This window comes from Vanacampus margaritifer, chromosome 3 (genome assembly GCF_051991255.1).
Source record: "Vanacampus margaritifer isolate UIUO_Vmar chromosome 3, RoL_Vmar_1.0, whole genome shotgun sequence".
Taxonomy (NCBI): domain Eukaryota; kingdom Metazoa; phylum Chordata; class Actinopteri; order Syngnathiformes; family Syngnathidae; genus Vanacampus; species Vanacampus margaritifer.
This window is the reverse complement of record NC_135434.1, coordinates 1,549,123-1,573,952: the sequence shown is the minus strand read 5'-3', so window position 1 is coordinate 1,573,952 and position 24,830 is coordinate 1,549,123. Positions and strand designations below refer to the sequence as shown.

The window sequence follows — 24,830 nt, the reverse complement described above, 5'->3', positions numbered from 1 at the left end:
CTTTCAAATCCTGAACGGAGAGCTTTGTTAGCCTTTTCGTGCAGGTGTTCTTTGGGCCAAAGCGTCATTGACGTCGGCATCCAAACTGCAAACCGAGCTGTCAGTTCGTCCGCTGCGGCCTGTCAGCTCGCCGCTCACGTCCGGAAACCCCGGAAACCCCGGATTCCCCCCCCCACACCGCTCTTTTGATGCGGCCGGGCAAAAACGATCCCCTCGTCCTAAAGTTGGCCCCAAACCTCCATCTCATCACGATGGACGCGTACCCGCAACATCCATCCTGGCGGCCGAGGTGATGACTTTGTAACGTGACCTCTCCCACCATCTGAAAAGCCCCAAACAGCGGCGGCCAGGAAAAACAGGTTCAGGCATTGGAGCGACGTATCAGAAGCGGGCATTCGTTGGCCTGGTGGTGACCCGGCCCGACCCGAGCCAGTGAAACAGTGATTGACGACAGCTGATTAGCAGGTCAGATATGGCCTGTTGGTGCCCAGTGTGGACACAGGTGTTCAAACAAAGTCAACCACTATATCATTCGCGAGTGCGCTAGCTAGTGGTATTGGGACTGCACTGTAAATGTACTACAAGAGGAAGTCGCTCTATAGTGTTGCTTTTTTGAACGTCACTTGTCGGTTGCTTCCCTCTAGTGTGTGACTCCAATCACTACATCAATAAAACAGAGTCTCGTCGCCAGATTAGGGTAAAATTTGGGGTGATTTTACGTTTGCTTCCAAATTTGTAGCGTGTAACTAATTTACTGTGTACCAGTAAAATAATTGCACCATCTTCTGCCTCCTTTGTTCAATAAAGCATACATTACACGATGATTTCATGCTAATAAGGCAACTAACAATTCTGTTTATCTAGTTCATGCCCAAGGCCTGATGCCGGAACGGAAACACTTGTAATAAATGTCTCGTGTGTGTGTATGCCCCACGCCGAATTGAAGTGGGTGTTTTAGCGAAACGGTCGTGTTAATTTACTGGACATAAGGTGTATGCTGCGGGAGATATTACAAAACCTGTCTTGAATCCGCAGTTTGCTCAACGCAGTTTGGTTTAAGCAAACAAAACAGCATAAAAAAAGAAACACACGCGGCCAACTTGACGAATACGAAGCAAACTTGACTCACTGTAAGGAAAAACAAATCCATCGGCGTCACTTTCGAGTCCAGATATTCTTCGTAGTCTTTAAAGCGGCTCACCGGGTCGTTATCATTAACTTTGTTTGAATCCATTTTACCGGTGTTGTAAAAGTTGCTAGGGCAACACGTTACTTTTTTTTTTTTTTTTTACGACACTTTACCGGAAGCGGAAGTTGTTTTCACCTGTGCTAATCAGAATGCTTGAATGAGGTTTTATAAATGGTCGACTAGCCTGAAACGTTCTTTGGTAAGTTTAATCAAACGATTTTTAAATATATGTTGTTTATTCTGTTCATTAACTGAACTCATATTTATTTTGATATTGTTACATTGTTATCTGCAAATGGCATATGAATAAACTAGTGGATTTTATTTGCGACCGATGGTTAGCATTAATCCAGGCCCTTCTTTATACTAATAAAGAGTAATAATTAATTATCATTTTGATGTTTGTTGTTTTATATAGTTGAATCCAAGAAATATTCACTCTATCTTGAAGAACGTTATTCAACATCTTTCATGTTTCTTATGTCTTTGATACAATGAGTGCCATGGAGGATTCCTGCAGATTTCCGGGTTTTCACCCATCAATTTTGTTTCCGTTTCCGGTTTGCGACGTGTGGGCCGCGTCCAAGTACTTGCGCTTACGCCTTTGTGACCCTCGGTTGCGTGTTCCCGTCGACGGGTGCGAGGCCGCGAGTGTGTAGTGTCTGTCTCAGTGTCCGAAGCATTTCAGATAGCCGAGACGCCCTCCCGCCAATGAGCAGAAGCGCGCGGTTGGGGTGTGCAGGAGTCGGGGTGCGAGTTCCGGAAACGGCGCTGATGTGTAAAATCCGGAAGTCGGAAGTCCGTGGATTCTACCCCATTCACAGAATCCGTTTGGTCTGTTTTGTTTTTAGCGTTAAGCAATTTAAAGGGATACTGGATTCATGAGACCATTTTCATTTGATAACTTCATTATTTTTCATGTAGAATTAATACCTTTAAAAACAATTTTTTCCCCACTTACTGTTGACTGAAGATGACATCACCTGTGCTGAGGAAGTAGGTAACAACCAATCATGGCTCCCCCATTTTCTGGGTCTGGTCAGAACTTTAACTTTAAAAGACATAAAATAGTATTGCTTTTCTCCTTGAGCTGTTTTGTGGCTGGTGGGCGACATTGTGTAGCCAGGAAGACCCTATACAATGTTTTTTAAGGTGATAGCACACTTGACAGTTTTTTTACTCAGTTAAGCAATAAAAATACAAACATGAAATATTTGTAGATAATATACACAAATAACACTTTTACTTCTTGAGGAATCAGTGCAACACTTTTGTTTTCAAATCAGAGCTACAGCACGTTTGGACGCAATCGTGTCCGAACCTTCCCCAGACTGCCGAGAAATCGGAATAATTTTTCGCCTTAAGAATTTGGTACAATCTTATAGTACTACATTTGTCTTGGAAAAATACACATCTTTAATCTTCTGAAATATTACAAAATTAAATTCATGTTTATTTTCTGGACTAAAAAAAAAGTCAGAAATTACATAATTAAGTTGAAAAAAAAGAGTTATAGATGACAGGATTAGTCACTTTTTTTTTTTTTTTTAAGGAAAACAATCACAATATCACATAAGAATATTGCTGCCATACCAGGTAAAAAACAAACAAACAAAAGAGTTAAACATCATAATGTGTTAAGGTTAGCTTCAGGATTTGGCTAAAGAAATTTAAACAATTCCTTCGGGCTTAGGTCACTGGCGGAACGTAAACATGATAAGCCGTATTATTTCAGTGAAAGAGGTGTCACAATCCAAGAATTTTTTTTCTCGCCCAAAAAAAAATCGCCCATTTTTACGATCGGAGAGGTAAATTTCTTGAAATGCAACAAAACACTCAAAAAACATAGCTAGCGTTTAGACGTCAGAAATCCTCAATATGAATTAAGTTTTTTTCCAAAACATTTGAGTTTTTAATCGAAGCTTGAGGATGTCGGGAATGCTGTGAAGTTTTTCTGATGCAACGCGTTCTATCCAAAACGATACTTGGGCCAGTACTTGACCTGTCTGGGCCGCGTCCCCTCCTGGACCTTTGCTTTATGGGTTGGCGGCGCTTTGGGCGGCGGCGCTTTGTGCCGCCCATCGCCTTTCCCGCCTGTGACGGCGAATCCGCGTTCGCCGCCCCCGCGGTCCCCCTCGCCGATCCTGGGCAGGAAGTGCGTGGAGACGTGCTGGGCTTTGACCCGCGGGCTGGAGCCCATCTTGGCTTTGCCTCGCTTGTTGAGGGCCACGAACCACTGGCGGCCGGTCCTGCGGTTCCAGTGGAGTACGGAAGCGTACGTGTTGTAGCTGTTCTCCTGGAAACGCTCGCGGAACTTGCAGTCGTCCGTAAATGACTCCTACGCAAGAAGACAAAATGGGAGTCAAAGTTGTAAACATTAGTTTAGAATCAGATTTTTCAGAGGAAAGAAATAATAATATCAAAGTCACTTTTATCATTGCAATCATTACAAGTAGGCACGGGCTGATTACCGCTTTGCTCTGCCTTTAAAAAGTCAAGTTTTTAATAACCGCTAATACTAGCTGTCACCGGTAATGAGCTCTTTTATTTATTTTTTCTGAGGTGACTTCTAAGTAAGGCACAAAATGGTGCCGGCAGTCACTAGTTAGCCCCAAGGACACCATGAATAGCCCACAGATGAGTATAACATGCATAAATAAAAAAATATAATAGATTGTGTTCAATGAGGACAAACATGATTTTTTTATTCACCCAAATATTTGTAGAGCTGTTATTTTAATATCGTGATACCGCAATATTTTTGCTCACGGTTGTCATACCGTCACAATCAAATATCGATTTATGCCTAAAAATTTGCAAGATTAACAGTTCTTAAGAAAAACAAAAGGAAATCATAGTACTAGACTAGTCCGTCATATTTGTTTTTCCTCTTTTAGTTGTATTGTTTTTAATATTTTTCCAGAAAAGGTATTTGATAAAATCGTAAATTTTTTTTCTGCAAAAATCTTAAGAATTGCAAAAAAAAATCTTGTCTTGCAATTTCACAACTTTTTCTATCAAAGAAATCCATTTTGGAATGTATCGCTTTAAAAAAAATCAAGTTGACTTGAATCATGTAAAATTCAGTTTAAAAAAAAAACTTTGGATTTTTAAATTTGCAGTATTTGCAGTTTTGTTGTTTAAAAATTGTCTTTAATCTGTAATATTCAAACTTATTCTTGAAGGAAATACAGTACAACTTTAATGTTGTATCTTTACAACTTTTTTCTCAAAATAAATGACTTTTCTCTAATATTATGAAATTTTCATTGCAAAATTTTATGGATTAAATCTTGTAACATTATGACTATTTCCTTTCCAAAAAATAACTTGAATGCAACTTTTCTTCTCAGGAATTCAACTTCTTGACTTTTTGTTCTCATCGTCATGTAATCATGTTTTGTTTACACGCCATCTCCAAGTCAGGGAAAGACGACGTCATAACCGGCAAATTTACGAGGACATGTCTGGAAACTACCAGACACACTTGCAAACGTTTCCCACGTAATTAACCCGTATTAGGCTAATTATCTCGGTTTGTAAACTGAAGCTAATTGCACGCTGGGACACGTCAACGACCCGCTTTTAACGCTATTTAATGCTAAAGTGTGCTAACCGCTAACACAAACCGCTAGGATCGTCCTGCCGCACACTAATGTTCACTACGCTCCTTGTTTGGAGGCTAAAAATAGCTCTGGTGGGAACCAAACCAAACTGTGGGTGTTCTTGCCATTTTGTGCCGCTGTTCCGAAACAAAACAAACGTTTCCCGCTCATGTGCAGCGTAGTGGAAAAACTGAAGCCGTGACGGCGGCGGGGAAACATGGCCGTCGCATAAATACTAGCTTTGGCTGCATGCGAGATTTGAAAGAAATTATATCACAAGACTAGATTAACTCTTTGACTGCTAAAAACGTTAAATAACGTTTCGTAAAATCCTATGGAGGAGTGCCAAAGACGTTAAAAGACGTTTTTTTCAAAACAGGTGAAACTAACCATTTTCTATTGTTGATTACTCAAAAACGGAATAAGGTAGAAACAAACTTTTTTTTTTCTAATGGAAGATGAGAGTCCAATCTTGTTTTGGCAGTATGTGTGTTTCCATAGTCCAAACACATAATTTTCTATGGACCTTGAAAGATCAGGCAAAATGCTTAAAATCGGCTGGCACCCACGGCATCCCTTTTCTGAAAACGTCTGGCAGTCAAAGAGTTAAGTGCAATTTCTGCATAAATGCTTTCAGCATTCCCACGCAATGCTAATAGCTGAATGCTAAGATGAATGCTGATGAAGTAAATCAATAGATAAATTATGTGAAAATTCCAAAGTATTAATTGTAGTTGAAAGATAAATAAATAAAAAGAACACTTGAACCTGGAAGGCGTGAATTTTTGAAGCAATTTAGTGAAGTTTGTTTTGAAAATATTTTTTTCCCGTGTTTTTAATGTTTTAAATAACCGGATTAAAAAAAAAAATTCCAAGAAAAAACACACGAGTCACTCTTTTATTTTATGGAAAAGAAAAAGTCGTAAAAAAAAGATGAAATGGTAACATTACAAAAAAGTGTTACAAGATGAAAGTTGTACTTTGTACAAAAAAAAGTGTTTTATAAATAACAAAAAGTTTAATTCATAAAAAATTGTATTATGATGAAGTCATAATATTGCAAATTGTAGTCATTTTTTAAATTCCTAATATCACAATTTCATTTATATTGTTTGGGACCGTAACACATTACAATTACAAGATTTGAGCTTAATATTTTGGAGAGTAAAAACTTACATATTGAAATTGTATTTGAGGGGAAATAAATTGTAATGAAGGATTAGAAGTCGGATTCGAATCACAGCCTTAAAATCAGTTTTAGGAGAGAGAAAAATGCAGCATAAGAAGAAAAAAAAAGTTGTTTTTTTTACATTTCATACCATCCGAAGATAAATGTTACATTTTTAACTCTGGGAAACTGTGTAAAAAAAACAGAACAAAAAAACAATGGCGACGTTGACGTTCCATAAAGTTTGTCCAGGTGAAGTTGCCGTACAAATTTCAATGAGTCGTCGGCTTCATTTCAACAGTTCCAATGACTTTGAATTGTCACTTAACGACTTGACTTCATGCCGAATTGTGACTGGACTGGTCGCCTTTGAAGTGGCCGCTTGGCTCCCGGCTGACGGGATTTGCTGAAACAAAAGCGGGGTCCTCGTAAAGGCTCTTGGGGGGCCCCCCTAATCGCTTTTACTCCGTATTGATTTCCACTTCAGCTGCGCCTTATCAACCATCCCAGACAGGACTTAATCTTTCTCGCCCGCTAATACGCTCTAACCGGGGGACCGCCTCCCTGACAATGTTCCCGTCGTTATGCTACGCTAAGCTACCTTATGTTACATGTGGTTTGAAGCTAAACTGGAACATTAAACATTCATCAATGAGGTGCAGGGATTCCACATTTAGAACACTTTTCTTGGGTTACCGGTCGCGGTGCTAAAAAATGGTTTTAAGGCGGAGTTACAGTTTCAAGTTGGGGTTCAAGGCAGGGTCAGGGTTCCAAAAAGGGGTTTCAAGCTATAAAATAACAAACTAGCGATCAATGTGTTTTCAGGGAATAACGGAGAAAACGATGCAAAAATACATCTTCAGATTTGCCAATGCCAAACAACGAATATACGAGTGGAGTGACTATCTGATGTAGCATGTTAGCATAGCATCGTGCTAGCACTCACAGTGGCGTGGAGACGTCCTTTCTTATTCATGGCCAGGAATCTGTTACTGTACACTCCTCGGATGCCAATCACGCCCTGGGACACGGCAAATAGCTCCAGAACGCCTGCACACACAAACGATTGATTCCTTGATTTATGAATTGATTGATTGACTGACTGATTGAGTGAAGTCACACCACATTATTTCTAGTACGACTGATCAAATGCCACTGCTTGACAATATTGCTCTTTAAACACCTGCCTTGTATTGTACTAGTTTTTTAAAGAAAGATTGCTTTAATTTTACTTTAAAATAAGGATGTTCAATACCACTTTTCCAGACCGAGTACAAGTATTCACTCTTTGAGTACTCACTAAGTACTGATAGCTCGAGTACTTTTGATATATACAATTTCATTTAACACAATGACAAAAGACAAAGACCTTTCTTTCTGATGCAAATAATGATTCGTCAATGTGTGAAACTGACTCAATACAGTGCTAATTTATTTGCCTTAAGTATCGGTTGCTGGTATCAGCAGCCTCCATAAATACCCAATACCTTAAAATAAGGCCAATATCGTCCTGGTACCGATAACTTGCCCATCCCTTGCCTGTACAGTTGCTTAATTAAGGTTGTATGGGATTTTAGGGTTTAAAACAAATATTATGCTTTCAAATATTTCAAGTCTGGATTAGCTATTGAAAACAAGAAGTTAAGGTTTCAAAGTAGCATTTCAAGGCATGGTGAAAACTTCAAATTTAGTTTCAAGCCTGGAATAGCTGTAACTAAAAATTTAAATTTGGGTTTTAATGCAGATGTAAGGCTTTTAAGTAGAGTTTAAAAACAGAATTAGTGCTTCAAACAATGGCTTGGGTTTCAAATTAGGGTTTCAACAATGCAGAGTTTAGAGTTAAAAAATAAACAAACAGTACTGCTATGGATTAGCGTTTCAAATTAGGGTTTGAAATGAGGGTTTCTAGCCTAGGTGAGAGATTCGAATCAGGGTAGGGATGTAAATATGCAAAGGTCAGGTTCTCAAGAACCGCCGTCCTGCCTGTTTTAGACGCCACACACAATTCGAATGATCAGCTCATCAGCAAGAAGTCCGATAACGATCTGATCATTGAATCAGGTGTGTCGGTGAAGGGAAACATCTCAACTGGGCAGGACAGTGGTTTTCGAGGACCATGGTTCGCTGCCACTGCAGTAGGGTTTCAAACAAGGGTTTGGATTTCAATTTCAACTGACTCTGATTCTAAATTCGGGTTTCGATATAGTTAGGGCTTTGAAGTAGGGCTCCAAACCGCTGTTAAGGTGTCAGAGTAACGCTTTCTGCCAGAATAAGTGATTTGAATGATGGTTAGAGGGTTTCAGACTTGATTAAGTGTTTCAAAGTGTCTCGAGACGGGAGAAAAAAATGAGGGTCTCTAGCCTGGATTGGGGTTTAAAAGAAGGGTTCCAAATCCGGGTTAGGACTAAATTGACCCCAACTTCTAGTTTCATATTAGTGTTTAAATCTGGATTATGTTTCATATCTACGCATGCAGAAAAAAAAACACCCGCGGGCGCATGTCAGGCAAATCGACGCGCGTGCACGCGGGCACGTTGCGCGCCGACGTATAGCCGACGTGCATGCACGTAAACTTACTCAGACGGTCGGCCTCATGGCTGCCGTTAACTCTGCCGTCCGGGTGGATCTGCAGGTGGAAGCCGATGCCCACCCTGCAGTAGAGCCGGCACGTCCTGCGCCCCGAGCGGGCTTCCGTTTCCGTTTCGTCCTCCTGCTCGCCCGCCTGGCCCGGGCGACGCGCCGCGGCCACCAAGTGCGCGACGGCGAGCAGGTACAGCCGAACGTTCATGCTCGACCACCCGCCACTCGAACCCCCTCGCATTCCCGGACGAAATCCTACACGCGCGCGCGCGCACGCTCGCCTGACGAGCCGCCGCAGGATATTTTTACCGCCGATGATCTCACCGCTCCGGGCATGCCTCCGACCGCGATCAGCGACCACCGGCGGCCACTGGAGCGACGCAAGGCGCGCGCGTCTGAAGCGCCCTCGCACCCAGCCGGGACGCACGAAGCGCGCCTTTTACGCACACGCCAGCGGGAAGGCGACGAGACCGTGCGCGCCGCTCTCGGTTTCATTCGTCCACTCCTCCGTGTGTGATCATGTATGAACTGTAGAAAGTGCGACTGCAACAATTCGCACTCAATGCGGCACAGGTGTGAAACGCTTGGAGCTATACAACTTAAAGTATAGCCTCTAGCTTTCAGGGAAATTTAGAAAACTTCAAGCATTTTCATTTTCTGCAGTAAATGCTCACAATGAGCATAAGGTGGCAAATGCAACAGAGGTTTGAAGTAATTGCATCAAACTGTGAGCAAATATGATTAGTTCACACAGAAAAACAGAATCATTGGGGATTGGTCCATTTCTGAAGTGTTTCAATTTGTAAAGAAGTGCGATTGATACATGTGTGCCATACAACGCAGGTGTGAAGCAATTACCAATAAAGTGCGCTGATTAGGTCATGAGAAAGCAAAGTCTTCAATATTTGTTTTCTGGTTTGTGCAAAGAACTGCAAACAAACTGCTTCTACAACTAAATATTAGTTCACTTGTTCACAGGAAACCAACACCTGGGAGCATTTGCAGTAAATCTTTAAGTTTGTACTGAGGCAAAAGAAGATAAATGGATCCATGTAACACAAGTGTGAAGCAGTTAAAACAACCCTCATGTGGCTAAATATTAGGCCAAAGGTTCACGGAAAAGCAAATTCTTTATGCATTTGTCAGTTTGTAAAGTAGTTGAGTTTGTAAAGAAGCACAAGTAGATCAATACACGATGCAACGCAGGTTTGAAGCGGTTGCCTATCATTCGTTTTACAACTAATTATTAAAAGGAAGCAAAATCTGTGAGCATTTTTCAGTTTATATAGTAAATACGTTTGTAAAGAAATTCTGGTCACATGTATGGATCCGTGAACTCCATGCAACACAGGTATGAAACACTAAATATGACTTTAAGAAGCATTCAAGCTTTTTTCACATTATACAGTAAATGTCTGAACCCAAACGTCCTAGAGTCCAAGTTGTAGACTGCATGCAACACAGGTGTGAAACAGTTGCAAGAAAAAAGTATGCAACTAAACATGTAACATGTCAAGCAGTTCTCTGAAACTGTTTACTCCCTGTTGTCATGTTTGAAATGATTGCGCAATAGAGTCCATTGGCTCTTGGCTCGGTGATAATTTTGAGGTACCATGCAACACAGGTGTGAAACGGTTGAAAAAAGAAGGTGACAAACCACATCAAGTCATATCTCAAATTAAAGGCAACGACAAATGCTTTCTAGATCTGAAATTAAGTACAACATATGACCTTATATGATGAATTAATCACCAAAAACGTGATTTGCCCCCACCCCTTAACCAAAAGACCATCGTGTAGTTGTTACAAGTTCTTCAAAGTGGGTCACACCAGCGCTTTCACCGTTGCCAGCCAAGCTTCAATCTCCCCCCTGCGGAGGATTATGAGCCACAAAGCTAAGCTAATTGTCTGCAGCCAGCTGAGCTCGGGTCGGGCTGGGCCGGCGTCGCCCGCTGTGTAAACAGCGCGCCACTGTTCCTAATGTAGCGCCATTCCGTTAGCCCACCAGCTAATCCCTCCCCAGTCGTATAAACAAGGAGCGGCGTCCCCGCTTGATCCCGCCTTTTAACACCCTCGCCATCTGAGCCTCTGGTTGATCAGCCAGCTGTGTTGTGCTTTTTCTTTGCCTTGTTTTGTGTGTTGTGCTTTTTCTTTGTCTTGTTTTGTGTGTTGTGCTTTTTCTTTGCCTTGTTTTGTGTGTTGTTGTTAGTGTTGTAATGCTATCGTAGAAAGCTCATGTCGGGGCGTGTGTAAGGGAGAACTTAGAGAATATCATCCAATCACATTAAGTCTATTGATTTTGAAGGATGTTGATGCGTTTCAAGTTGCTTGCCGAATCTTTCCAAGTTAGCAGACTTTTTCTTCCGCTCTATATATATTTAAAAAATGGCACCGTCCAAGGGTTGTCGGAGGGAACAAATGTTACACAAATCTCCCGCCGGCTTTCAACGCCATGCCGGAAATTCCGGAGCAGGAAGCGCAGTGAAGACAGGTAGCATATTTCCCACCACTCGGCATGACGGCTACATCTGTGAGTGGGCGACAGTTCACAGTCTATAAATAGATAAATGCTGCCAGTCAATTTTTTTTTTTACAATCAGGAGAGATTAGGTCATCCATTTAAAGCATTAGGATAAATATCCCATCAAATCCAATAAACAAGTCATCATACTCAAGAAATGATTTGTCATTGTCACTTTTTAAAAAAAAACAACTTACATTTCCTCAGTGGAGTGTGTTTTGTTGGTTTAAAAGGGTCCAAGACATTTTCTAACAAAAGTAAAAAAACATTTTTTTAGATGAGTCAGTTTGGCCCGATGAGTAATTCATGTCTACACACCCCTATTCAAATGGCAAAGTTATGCGATGTAAAAATACCAGAGTAATACAAAGCAAAACAAAAAACATCCACCATGAATGTGATCTATAGCAATTCCAATTAGCAGTCCCTGTTAGCGCAAAAATGTTCAGGCTTATGCTAGAAAGCCTACTAGAACATCAGAACTTTATTTGGGGATAATCAGAGGGACTTTCATGGTGTCAAGTGCATGTAGAATCACATTTAACATAAGTTTGAATGGGATTGGTTGATTTATATAACAGTTATAAGAGGGTGTGCACACTTATGAAACCTGTTATTTATTTTTACTACCCCTCTTTTTTTTTGCAAAAAAGATCCTTCTTTTGAGTTATAGGTCACATAGCGGTTTTTGAACAGGGGTGTGTAGACTTTTTATAACCACTCTAGAAGAAATTTCATACCAAAAAACTATTTTAAAGTTATTTATTTTTCAGTTGTTTTTTTTTTTTTAAATTGAACTTTAAAGTGGTCAGCTTGACCTGGGTCATGTACCATAATCCATTCAGAAACCACAAAAAAAAAAAAAATACCAAGAAATTGTCAGCCAAACAAGGGTAAAAATGTAGCATGAGTGGCAGGGGTCGAGGTGGGCGGGGCCAAATGGAAGTTGCACCTTAGCACAGAAAAGTGTCCTTGTGTTGGCCTGCCCGTGCACGTGCGACCGTGACGCAAGCCACAAGGCATGAGATCGCTAAATGCCACTCATGGTCTGCTCACTCAGTATTGTGTGTCCGTGTCAGTGTGTATTTAAGTGTGTGTGTGTGTGTGTGTGTGTGTATATGCAGTGTGTGTTTGTGAGAAGTTGTTTTAAAGTGCATGTGCATGAGAGCGGCTCGGATTACTGAGCAGTTCGGCGCGTTGACGTGAAATGCGTGAGATGTAAACACACCTTGGATTGCCCCGATCATGTGACCGTCAAGGCCTGGCCTCCTATTGGCCTCTCGTCTCTTTCCCGCGGACTCGACGCTCGCCAAAAACTCAAAATGGCGATATAGGAAATACAACAAGTTTTGTATTGTGTGTGTGTGCATTGAGATGCTGCCATGAGATTGGCTGAATAGAAATTTGCATTACGAGCATTTGGACAGGTGCGCCTAATAAAGTGGCCGCTGTGTGTGTGTGTGTCTCGGGGGGGGGGGGGGGGGGGGGGGGGTAGATCGATAGATAGATGCTAATTGTAAATTGCAGCTTCCCATTGACATTTTTACATTTGCTCTTTGGCAGTACTTCCTTTTCTTGCCACTTGATGGCGGTGTTGATCTGTTTTTCAACTCTTTCCCTCCTTTGCTGAGCTCGCCAAGTCCGTCGGCACGTTTATGCCCTTTTAATGTATCAAAATGTCTTATTATTTTCTTTACGTGCCCCAACGCTGTTTTAATATAGTGCATAAAATTAAACAATGTCTCGATATTATTTATCATAAGTACCAGACGCGACTTTGCATTTAGTTATAATGTGAGGGGAAAAAAATGTGTACTAAGCGTCAGGTATGACCATATTGCATTTTCCTTATAAATAAACATAAACATGGAAATGTTTCATGTTAAGTTGTGCAACCTGCCTTTTATGTTTTTTACGAATATTTAACAATAAAATTATATGTACATATAAAATAATAGTAATAATAATAAATGAAAGCAAGAAATGCAAAAAACACAGACTAAACTGGCACAAACTAAATTGTCTTACGAGACAGAAGGATGCCAAGAAGAACATAATAAACATGTTTAATAGTATAATAAAGACCTGTTTCACTCGCAGATTTTTGACGGAATTTGTATGTGATAAACTCTTCTGTGCTTAAAAAAAATGCTAATGATGCTCAAAATTGAATGTAACGTTTTCAACAAATATTTCATTATATATTTAGATCGAGATTTATTGCATCATCACGTACAATTATATGATCACATTTAATGATTGATCTTTGAAGTCATATTTTTGATATATGATATTTTCAATTGTACATTTTGAAAGAACAAATTGACAAATGGTTGTTGCAACCTCACACTAATTCTCTTTGTCGCAGCCTGTAGAATTGTGATTAAACCCAATCATGATAATATTGTGGGGATTTAAAAAAAAAAACATTTTACACATATATTTTAAATCCCTCCCTTTTTATGCAATACATCTCAAAATGCTTGTAGCTGTATAATTACACCTAATTATACATAATGAACAAATCAAATCCAATGCAACATTTTTTTCATTAGCCCCAAAGACGTGCAGTGTAATTAGCTATAATTAAGCAGCTACAGACTACAACCATTTTCTGATTTTAGTCATTAACAATGTAATGGTTTACCTTGGGAATGAATTGTTTATAGTAAGTCAAGAAGGTGTAATGAATAAGCTGCATTTATATTCCTTGGTACAATAAAAATGAAAAGAAATATCCATAAATGTGGACAAAAGAGGACAAAAGAGCAGTGCCATTTGAAAATAAAGCTATTTTTTTTATTGTCATTGCATTCAACATGATTAGATCAACTGTCATACGTAGTAAATTTCCCCGACAAACGCAAAAGAAACACGAGAACCCCCCCCCCCCCCACACACACACACACACACACACACATGGACACAAAATAGGATTATTGTCATTATTAATATCATTATCACATTTTGTATTTCAAATCAGAAAATTTTGTATTTACACATGGTCGGCATGTGGAGTGGATAAGATTTCTCGTCGTACGCACGCACACACACACACACACACACACACACAGAGTGTCTAGTATATTCGTGTAGGATATAAAATACAACTCACTGTACATTTACACATATTTCCATCTTCCCTTATTACACGTGTAAGTGCTTCATAAATAGATTCATTTCAAACGAGACATTTGTTCTTTGTACACAAAAAAGGAAACTTCCAGAAAAAGGAGTGCAAAGGGGAGAGGGGGCCAGGGGGTCCGCCAGGGGCGCCGTAAGGGGAGCGGTGAAGTCAGTGATGATGACTCTAAGGCAGAGGTTCTCAAATGGAAGTGCCCCAACCCCAACTCGGGGGCCCGACAAAAGCGGACATGCTGAAGCTGAACCAATGACCGTAATGTCTTCAGTGAACCACCAGGGCTAAACTTGGCTCCTTTTTGACTGTTCCCAGAGGTCATTGCAATTCCCCCCACGGCAATTTTTTGAAAATTCAGTCCCTGAAGCTCGCTTTATTTATTAAGTAGCATGACATTTGGTAGACATGTCTATTATGAATAATCCCACCAAAAAGTCTCAAGAAGCCATCACTGAAAAGACACAGGAAGTCGGCCATTTTGGTTTGACGTGGCCATCTTAGCCTTTTGATTAAGGGGTCGTTTTTTTCCCCCCAAGTCAGCCCACAGAGCTCGTTTTTTTAAGCAACATGAAATTTGGTTGGCTTGTCTACCATGAGTAGACTCACAAAAAAAAGTGTCAGGAAGTCTGCAATTTTCCCTATAAGCGACCATTTTAGGCTTATTTTGACTGCTTCTAAAAAAATCAACCCCTGAAGGCCTTTTCACTCAGCAACGTGAAATTTAGTAGCCATGTCGATCATGAACAGACCTACAAAAAAGTCTCAAGAAGCTTTGCTGGAAAAGACACAGCAAGTCAGCTATTTAGCTTCAAATCAGGTTTTTTGGTTTCCTCCTCCAAGAGGTTCTTCAAAAATTCAGCCCCTTTAACCAGATTGTTTTTGCAGTGTAGTCAAACTGGTTTCAGCTGGACGTATGTGCCAGGGTACAGATAAGAAGATACTGAGCCAGGGTAGGCCACAGTGACACAACAATGTGCTAGCTCAAGTCACCTAGCTAATCGTATGTGCCAAAAGGCCTAAACAACAATCCGCGTTAAGGGTTGCGCAACTAAACTTGAGCTCGTGACTAAAAGTTTGTAAATCTGGAGGCTCGTCCGGGATTGGCCCAAGGAAGTACATTGAAACGATATATGTATCGCAACTAGCTTTGTATGTCGGGGGGAAGTTTTGCCTTGGTTGTTAGTAAAAGACATTCGGAAAAGTCTTTGCTACTTGAGCAAATCCAATCCAATCAGATGTCATTTTGAAAGATAATGTTTGAGAAACTCTACTCTTAGGGAACATGACTGACAAGGGGGCCTTTGAATATTTCCGTTATTTTGCCCCCCGCCCCCAATCCCTGACGGCACCCCCCGGCATCAGGGCCCGAGCCCCTGAGTCAGTTGTGCGAGGTCATGTGACGTGACAAATGGTGGCGCTCTCGGAAGGACTCGTTACAGATGGGACACTTGAGTTTCTCCTCGCGCCGCCGCTTGACCAGGGGCTCCATGGCAAACTCCTTCTTGTGGTGCGAGCGCATGTGATACACCAGGTCCGAAGTCATGCGGAAGGAGGCGTTGCACTTGGCGCACCAGTTCTGTGCCGGCAAGCACAGGGACGTGAATGAGGGCGGCAGGAGTGTGAGCGCCGACGGCATCTGCAGCTGGACGCTGCCGGAGTTCTTGGGCCAAAAGGTGGCCGCTGCAGCAGCGGCGGCGTACACGAAGGGACTCTGCTTGGCCACGCCGCCCGGCACGGGGCAGTTGGCGCCCAGTTCGGCGCCATGCAGCTTGGCGGCCAGGTGGTCGGCCTGGTAGAGGCGACTGGACGAGATGGCGTTTCCCACCGCCGGGTGGCAGTCCAGCAGCTTGGGCGGCATCACCAGCGAGGAGATCTGGGAGTAGGCGGATCGGGCCGGCTGGCTGAAGGCGCTCTTCCGCTCGCCGCCGCCGTTGCCGCCGCTCACCGAGGTGAAGGCGCTCGCCATGGGCGGCGTCTGGGGAGGCTGCGTCTCCGACAGAACCTGACGGATGTTCAGGTGCTTGTCCGAGGGGCTGCTGCTGGGACGGTCTTTGTTCTCGGAGTTGGCGGCTGACAAGCTTTTGCTTCCGCCGTGGTTCTTGAGAGTCTGAACCGACTTCTTGACTTCGGTGAAGGCGCTGCACTTGGTCTCCGAGGAACTGGACGAGGAAAGCGACCGGTGGTTCTCCTCCAAGCCGTACACTCCCCGGTAGTTCTGCGCCGATGTGGCCAACTCCTCCTTGGACTTGGACTGCGGCAGGCCGGGTCGTCTGCACTCCCGGTCATCCACCGCAGAGAACTTTCTCTTCCCCGAGCTCTCGCTGCACACCTCCGCCTCCCTGTCGCTCAACGGGCTGCCGGTCCGGTTGTTCTCCATGTCCCGAGCCAGGTTGTGAAAGTCCGTGGAGGGTTTGCTGCCGTCGCCCTCGGAGCGGCCGTGCTTGGGGCTGCTCCTGGTGGGCGTCGCGCTTGGTCGGTCCGGGCTGCGCTCCCTGCCGGGCTCCTCGTCCGCTGCCGTCAGGCTCTGCAGTCTTTTGGTGCACCGGAAGCGCAAGTGCGCCAAAAATGGGAACTCAAACTGGAACCTTTGGCTGCAGTCCGGACACGAGTGGTGGGATGAACCTTTTTTGGGGAGGAAGACACAATCGTTACTTTCTAATGAGACATCATACTTTCACAGACCTAACTTGTAATTTCTCCTCAAAGAAAGCGCTTCTTTTGCCAAAGTAGACTTTTAGAATGCACAGTGATAATCACAAATCTGAGATGAAACTCTTTTACAAGAGGAGACTTTTACAAACACACTGCAGCAACATCCCAAATGTTCTGTGGTGATCCCAAACTCCCAAAACTACGGCCACTGGTATTTTTTGGCTCTCAAAGCTCTAGAGTTTCGACCTCCCAAATGGATTGCATTGACCACAAACAACCACAGACAGAAACCTCCAACTGTATAATTTGAGTGGATCTAAACCAGTTTTCACTCTTCATCTGCAAGAGATTGTTGGTGGCTCCGTATCGCACCTTTGCTCTTGGCGGGCACCCTGGCGGCGGTGAGCAGCAGCAGTTCCACCAGGTCCTTCCCGTACCACACCAGCAGCTCCTCGTCCTTCTCGATGCGCCGGAGCGAACGGTAGAAGAGTTGACCGTTCTTCACGTACGCCTCCAGATTCTGCTCGTCCTTGTCGCGGGCCGACTGCACCAGGCGGAGCCACATCAGGCCTTCCGACGTGCTGTTGGCTGCCGACGTGTCCACCTGACAAAGACGGCGGAGACGTTAGCAACGTCGTTGGGGAAATTCACCTTTTAGCTGGTGGTTTGGGGAGAGGGAATCCGAGTCCCTGTTTATTCATGTTTGTTTGAACTTGACACCCATCTCATTTCCTTTTTCTTTTTTGTCGTTACAAAGAATATTTTTCATCGCGATTTGGGCTGCGCACCCATCGGTGGCGACTCAAATTGAGTAGCACTAATAACAAAGGCCAAATCTGAATTTTTGTATGCGAGTCAAAACACGTCATATTGTCATCGGAGAGAAATGTTTGAATGACACGTCCGGCGAATATGTTGGGGAGTGCACATGCGTGAAAGCTGCGTGAAAGCTGCGTGAAAACTACAAACGCGCTACATTTAAAAAGTCAAATACGTATTTGCGGATTTTTGCTAGTGGCGGTTGTTTTTCTGCCACAAACAGCAGCGGGCTACTTTATTGTTCCAATAGCTTTTAATTCTTATTTTGTGCCAAAATACTGAATAGTACATTTTGAATTTTTTGAAGAAAAAGTTGCACATTTTTAGGAATGAATACACAATTTTATAAAAATCTGAATTTGAAATACATTTTCCAACTGTCAGGTTCTGAGCACAAAAGGTAAAATACATCATCTCTTTTAATAGTCCTCATTCAATATTACTACAGCAATTATTTAATTGTTCGCTATACAAATCATTTTAAAAACAATTTTTTTAAATTGATAAGCGTTTCTACAAAATGTGAAATAACTTCAGTTATCTTGTAACAATTGCAAGAGAATCTTAATTCATTTTCCTTTTTTTTTTTGCACATTTCTTCAGTAAAAAAAAAGTCTTAATTTTCAGTCCAACAAAATGTAAACTTATTTTTTGTTTATAAACTTTAACTACAAAATGTTTTGCATTCAGAGTACATTACACTAAATGTGGAGTGGAAAATTTCACATTTTGTCATTTTCAGAAATTATTTGTGATCCACTTTAGGTTCTGATTAAAATGTCATCAATTCAGTGTGAGCACATTGCGCATGTTATTCAATGACAATGTTATCATTATAATAAATTAGCTTGTATCCAGTAGTCTTTTTTTTTTAAAATAAAACAAATCAGAATACATCCCTTTTTGTGTTCACATTGCTAATTGAAAGTAGATTTGATTATTTTTGGTCCATTTCATTTTCTGACAACTTCTCAGTAGAGACCAACACCGGATCTCGATATTGAAGCTGTTAGCATCTTTTGTGTTCAATATGACACCAATTTTTGCCGTCACTTGTCTTCTGTAGACAAGTATCACAATAGGCCTTCCATGCCCCCCCCCCTCGATATATACAGCATAAATTACTACATAATCACTCTATTGTGATATTGTTGGCAACATATCGCAGTTTCATTCTGTTTCAGATTAAAAAAAATTTTGATAGGTCATTGATGTTTTAACTTACCACGTGAGAACACAAGTTGTCAACAGTTTACGACTGACTTCCGGTTTAGGTGACTGTAGAGTCCTTTTTGTGTCTTAAATCAAAGTTACTAGCTAACTAGCCTTTCTGCTCTTACTGTGAAAATAAAGATTTAGGATTTAATAATAAAAAGAAGACCCACGAAGGAACTGGAAAGAATTGCTTCGGGTTTTTTTTTTTTGTTCTGATGCGGAAGCTGTAGTTATCATATAATTGATCACGTTAGCACGTGAATCTCATCATATTCCATACAATGTGATTGAATTTCATATCGAACACCCCCCCCCCATGACGTCATCGCCATATCGCGTCGTCGCCATCTTCATCAAAGATCTGAAAAATGTTATCTGGCAGTGTTGCTTCTTTTTACCCGGAAGATGTACGGAGCGGTGCGCTTGTCGGTGGCCTTGAGCGCGATGAAGGCGATGCTGTCGTACATGGACGTGTGGCTGAGCACGCACGGCCCGAAGATGGCGCTCTCGGGCACGTCGCAGGTGGTGTACACGCTGGTGAAGATGTCGGTCAGACACTGCTGCACCGCCTTGGCGTCGCCGTCCCACAGCTGCGCCTTGTGCTGCGAGCTCGACTCCTCCATGGCCGAACCCTGCAACGCGGACAACCGCACGGTCATTAAAAAAAAAAAAAAAACTCAACTCAACAAAACAGTAACGTGCGCCTTTGCGCGGTCACGGGCTCCACACAGGAGAGAGAAAACAAATGTATATTACATCTAATTAAGCAGCTAAAAATTGCTTTTATTTCTATTCATGATTTTTTTCTTCTTCTTCATAAAAACAATAATCATAAACGATACATTTAAAGCGCTTTTCAATACGCCCATGACGGCTTTTTCTATTTGTTTTCATATTAAGACAAATAAACGTCATGACGATTTCAACCGCAATATGGATGTAATTCATCTTTTTATCCTATAACAATATTCAACATTAATTTAAAACCATAGTATTATTACTGTCAAAGGCATTGTTTTCTGTTTTTGTACGTTTTAAAAAATTCAAAAATACGCACCTTTGCAAACAAACAATAGGCCTCCTTAAATCACAGATGTAGATTTGCTTCACGTGCGAGGTTGCAAATAATAAAAAATGATTGGAGGCCCACACACACACACACAGTACATATTTTCTACTACATTCAAAACAATATTCTACAGTAGGACAAGACAAACGATTATAAAATAACATTGCATAATTATGGCGTGAAATTCGAAATAAATTGCCTATAGTTGCCAGTGAACAAAACATTTTTCAATTAAATTCCCGAATCCTTTTCTATTTTAATTGTAATATTTTTATGTGTAGGCTATATTATAAAGTACGAGGTTCCGTGCGGTGTTACAAAAGCAGCTCCGGGATTTTAATTCCTTTATTATAATAAAAAGAATACAGCGTATTCTTGATCCCGTCATAAAGTCATCCATTCTCTTTTTTTTATCCTCTTTTCCTCGCTTCTTACACCAGCCTCATTTGCATAATCCGCCACTTTCCACCCGGCATGGGAGAGAGTAATTAAAGCAGCACGAGCGCTTCATTATTATGATGATGATTTATTTCTTTTTCTCGCGCTTTCTCTCCCTCGCGTAAACTCGCACCTGACGCACGATTAAAATGTCATAAATAAAAGGGATTTTTTTTCACCTTTCAAACCAAACAAACAAACGAAAGACGCTTTATTTATTTGGCTCCATTTTAAATGACAACTCATTTGAATTGCGTGAAAAGTATAGAAATAATGCGGTTTGGTGAAATTTGCTGTTTTGAGACGATTTGGGCACTGGTGGAATGTTTTAGGCTGAAAATATGTCTATTTAAAATGCAATGCATGAGTAAATAAAATACTCCCATTAAAAAAAATGCTAATAAGTGTAACCCCTCTCGCCAGCTTTGACAACAAACCAAAATAGTAAAAAAAAAAAAAGGAAAAATATTTGCGATTTTAAATGAGCTCGCACGAGACCTCATTGCGTTTTTCGACTATTTTACGAAAGCTTCTCCGGCGCACCGCAGCCGTGCTCGGCTTAATCGGTCTCGCGGTGGTCGGTGCTCGGGGGCGAGCCGGACTCCTGTTCGGCCCATCTGCCAACACAACAGCAGGCTTTTAAAGCCCCCCTCCAACTCGATCCAACCCCTCCCAACCCCCATTCTCATCACATTATTATCATTATCATCATCATCATTATTATTGTTGTTGTTCTAATTGTGTTGTCTTTAGCTCCTACCTCTTGCGCAGAATCGGAACCAAATAATCCACAAACCGGAGTCACAAGAAGCGACGAATGAGAAAGAAGAAAAGCCCGCCCAAAAAATAGAAAGGCAGAGGGAATGTTGCGTTGTCGCTTTCCTCAAAAATGTGTCAGAAGCAGGACGCGTCCCGCTCCGGCCCGGTGTTGCGCGCGCCGCCGACGTGTTCCGGTGCTGTGGACGACTCGCAGGGCGACGCGCGCGTTTTGTTGGCGCCACATAATCTCCCCAATGAGGCGTGTCACTCCGCGTCTCCTCCTTTTAACTCTTCACTAGCCGACTGCCGCTTGACGACTCTTATTATGGGACCCCCCCGGACCCCCCCCCTCCTTCCCCAAACCACTCACCCATCAAGCCACCTCCCACACCTCATTATTATTGTAATTCTCATCAAAAGCCTTGATGCTTCCTAAAACCCACTTTGGGGAAAATCCATTTTTAAGTCTAATTTCACCCGGGAAATGTCTTATTGCTCTTATTTATTCATGAATACAGACCCAAATAGACCTTTTATCAAATGACTGTACAACAACCTTGTCCTTCGCACCAGCCACCATGGAACGGAAGCCGGCTCAGGTGGCTCGTCAGCCGGCATCGTTCCCGCGGGACTTGATGGCGGAGGTCCACGAACTCGTTTCTATCTCTCGAGTGCGCGCATTACACGTTTCATTCGGTCAAACTGCTTGCCAAGTTCACGGAGTCTTGTTCGATCAAGCTTCTCCGCCTCCAGGTTCCATATCCGAAACCCCGAACCGTGAGCCCGTGAGCAGCAACCGGCTCAGGGGACTCCTTAAGCGGCCCGACTCGGCTCAGCTTCCCGCGGGACGGGAAGCGATGGCGGCGGCTAACTGCCCCCCGTCCTGTTAATTTGTTTTCACGTGATCACTAACAGACCCGATTGGCCTTCGATCACGCTCAATTTGCCTCAAGTCACAACAATCTTCACCTCCAGTTTCCCAGCCGGCCCAGGAGCCTCTGCAGGAGGTGGCGACACGCAGGGCCAAGTTATGTTGGTCCACCGCCTTCCTTAATCGTGACCTCAATGGATGTTTGACTAGGATCGATCAATATGCCCCAACCTCCCCTTGCACCTCATAGAACAGCGGCTCATTCCGCGAGCAGGAGCCGACTCGGACGCTCCTCAGACGGCCTTGCTCACTTCTGCATCTCGACAGTTCCCTGCTCTCTCTAGATTTGTGTTCATGTTTCAGGTCAATGTTGAACCAAATGCACCTTTTATTACACACATCGATGTTCTAATTGCCGAACAACCTTCTCCCCCTTCCCCAGGTTCCACCTCCGCGCACCGGGCACGCCCGCGAGCTGCGGCCGACTGAGGAGGCTCCTGTTGCGGCCTTGCTCGGTTCAGCATCCCGCCGAAATGATGGAAGCGGCGGTCCGCTCTCCGGCAATACCCCGAGGCGCACTCAGGGGGCGCCAGCGTATAAAGCTCCCGGCTGTGGCATGCAGGCGAGTGAGGCTTTTTTTTTTTTTACCTTGATGTCAAGTGCATGATTCATAAGCACTTTTAAAGGCAGGGATATGATGACAAATTGATGATGGTATTAAAGTGTAATCACACACTTTTTTCGCTCAATAATTTCCACTCAAGATCCACTTGAGGCGACTAATGATACAATTTGAAGATGTCTCGTCCTTTTAGGTGTTTGCCCTTGTGCTCCATCATAAATCCATCAGATCAATGGCGGCGCTGTATAAACAAATAAGACCTTCATCTTTTTGGATTATTCTAAATAAATCAAAATGGCCAAACAAACACGAATGCTCCCGAAAGCGACTCGTGTGGTTTTAATTAACTGCTGCATAAAAAAACAACAAAATAAATAAAAATGCTAGTTCATGTACCGACATTCTGTTTCAATTTTTATGATACATTTATTATGAAATAGTAAATTTGTCTTTTTCAACATAAAGTAATTATGAATGTGATTATATTCACCCAGGCCTTTGGAGTTTTTTTTTCTTCTTTTTCTCCAGAGATAAAATGTAATCGGCCTAACCGTGTCAATGTCATGAAATAGGATAAAGGGCCTGGAAGGAACATTATTACTAGCATTCAATATGCAATGCAATAATGTGAAATATAACACACACACACAAAAAGATGCACACACAACAACACGAATACATGCACAATCTCGCACACAAAGATAAAACGCATACACAAACCAACATGTAGCACGCGTTAACAACAAGCAAAGGAACGTTCAAAAACGCAAAGACACAAGAGTAACATAAACACAACACAGCGTACGATAACAAATGATTTCTTTTATATCTGAAACACGCATACACAACGTGTACACTCACGTACAACACACCCCACACAACAGACAGAGTACAACACAGACACACACATTAAACACACACATGCAGTGCAGTCAAAATGCATTTACCCTCATTTTTTTTGCATCGTTTCCCTACTTTAATGTTTAAGATCATCAAATGAGAGACAAAATTAACCCAAGCCAACAATAAATGGCGTTTTTTAAATGCTGATTTGAATTATGCACAATTTGCTTTCCTTCAACAGCACTTTTTACAATTTCAGAGCATGAAATTGAGAGCATCCTTTTTGAAGGTCGTGTCACGACATTTCCTTTGGATCAGTCCAGACCAAAACTTTCATTCACAAGTTGACTTGCCCGTGTGTTTTTTTTTTTTTTGTCCTGCTGCGGGGTCAGCTTGAGGTCACAAGCTGATGATTGTTCTTCAGGCTTTTCTGGTTAAAAAATAAAAACAAGAATGCACAACATCATTAACTGCAAGTCGTCCAGGTTGTGGAGTATCAAAGCAGCCCCAGACCAAAACACATACACACACACACACACCAGCATATTTTATGATGTTCTTTTTCTCAAATGATGATGTATCGAGACACACACGTGACAAAAAGTTCAACTTGCACCTCCACAGTCCTTAGAAAATTCTTCAGAATCATGAGGATGTTTTTTTGTTGTTGCAACAAACACACTCAAAAATGCACATACAACAGACACACGCCCGCACACATCAAACACATACACACAACTCACACATACATTTACTACACACAAAAAACCACATAAACAACGTCGTACAGATTATTATTATTATTATTGTTATTATTTACACTACACACATAAAAAACAAAATCCTTAAAACACACATCGTGTTCATACAGCAGACACACACGAACAACACCCGCGAGGTAGCCGCCTTACACAATCAATTAGTCGAGTACTAATTGAACCAAATGTGTACAATTATGAATTAAGGAGTTCATATCGCCGATTTAACAGCAAACGCTTGCGTTTGTTGTGCGTACAAACAGGATGAATCCACCAAGAGTGACTGGCAGTCGTGTCAGGCAAATAATACCTCAAATACCTCAGATGGAGAAAAAAAAAAAACGGATAACAAAAAAAAAAGATGAATTAATAGTGAGCCCCCCCCACCCCATTTAAAGCGCCAATTTATCCAAAAGGGGGACGATGGCCAAGAAATATTGTGTAGGGCACATATGGCACTTCAGCTGCCATATGTGCCACTTTTCACTCAAATTGGCAAAGATGTCCGTGATGGTCAGCGGCGACTGCCAAAAACACAACCAGGCCCCAGCACGGTGGGGTGGGGTGGGGGGGGGGGGCGCT

At 42.3% G+C, this 24,830-nt stretch overlaps 4 protein-coding genes across 6 annotated transcripts in view; 1 reads left to right on the top strand and 3 right to left on the bottom strand.

Annotated features, from left to right (window-relative positions):
• The window catches only part of cfap299 (cilia and flagella associated protein 299), a 44,003-nt gene extending 42,695 nt beyond the window's left edge, over positions 1-1,308 (bottom strand). For 2 of the 3 annotated variants that reach the window (XM_077560412.1, XM_077560414.1), the window contains exon 1: positions 264-548. In XM_077560412.1, coding sequence (XP_077416538.1) covers positions 264-395 — 132 coding nt within the window. In that variant the 5' untranslated portion in view covers positions 396-548. Of the gene's footprint in view, positions 1-263; positions 549-1,129 lie in introns of those variants that run through there. The other variant, XM_077560413.1, reaches the window with a different exon arrangement.
• antxr2a (ANTXR cell adhesion molecule 2a) overlaps positions 1,282-24,830 on the top strand; it is a 97,699-nt gene continuing 74,150 nt past the window's right edge. Inside the window, exons 1-2 of the mRNA XM_077560410.1 lie at positions 1,282-1,388; positions 22,468-22,647. Of these exons, the coding sequence (XP_077416536.1) occupies positions 22,559-22,647 (89 nt within the window). The 5' untranslated portion in view covers positions 1,282-1,388; positions 22,468-22,558. The remainder of the gene's footprint in view (positions 1,389-22,467; positions 22,648-24,830) is intronic.
• Positions 3,159-8,929, bottom strand: fgf5 (fibroblast growth factor 5). The gene is made up of 3 exons (XM_077562299.1): positions 8,540-8,929; positions 6,909-7,012; positions 3,159-3,527 (listed from the first exon to the last, which is right to left on the bottom strand). The coding sequence occupies exons 1-3, from the start codon at positions 8,781-8,783 to the stop codon at positions 3,159-3,161; spliced, it is 717 nt and encodes a 238-aa protein (XP_077418425.1). The 5' UTR covers positions 8,784-8,929.
• On the bottom strand, positions 13,958-21,402 carry prdm8b (PR domain containing 8b). Its single transcript, XM_077562463.1, has 4 exons — positions 21,156-21,402; positions 19,287-19,520; positions 17,227-17,458; positions 13,958-16,824 (listed from the first exon to the last, which is right to left on the bottom strand). Exons 2-4 carry the CDS (start codon positions 19,509-19,511, stop codon positions 15,581-15,583), a joined length of 1,701 nt encoding a protein of 566 aa, XP_077418589.1. The 5' UTR covers positions 19,512-19,520; positions 21,156-21,402; the 3' UTR covers positions 13,958-15,580.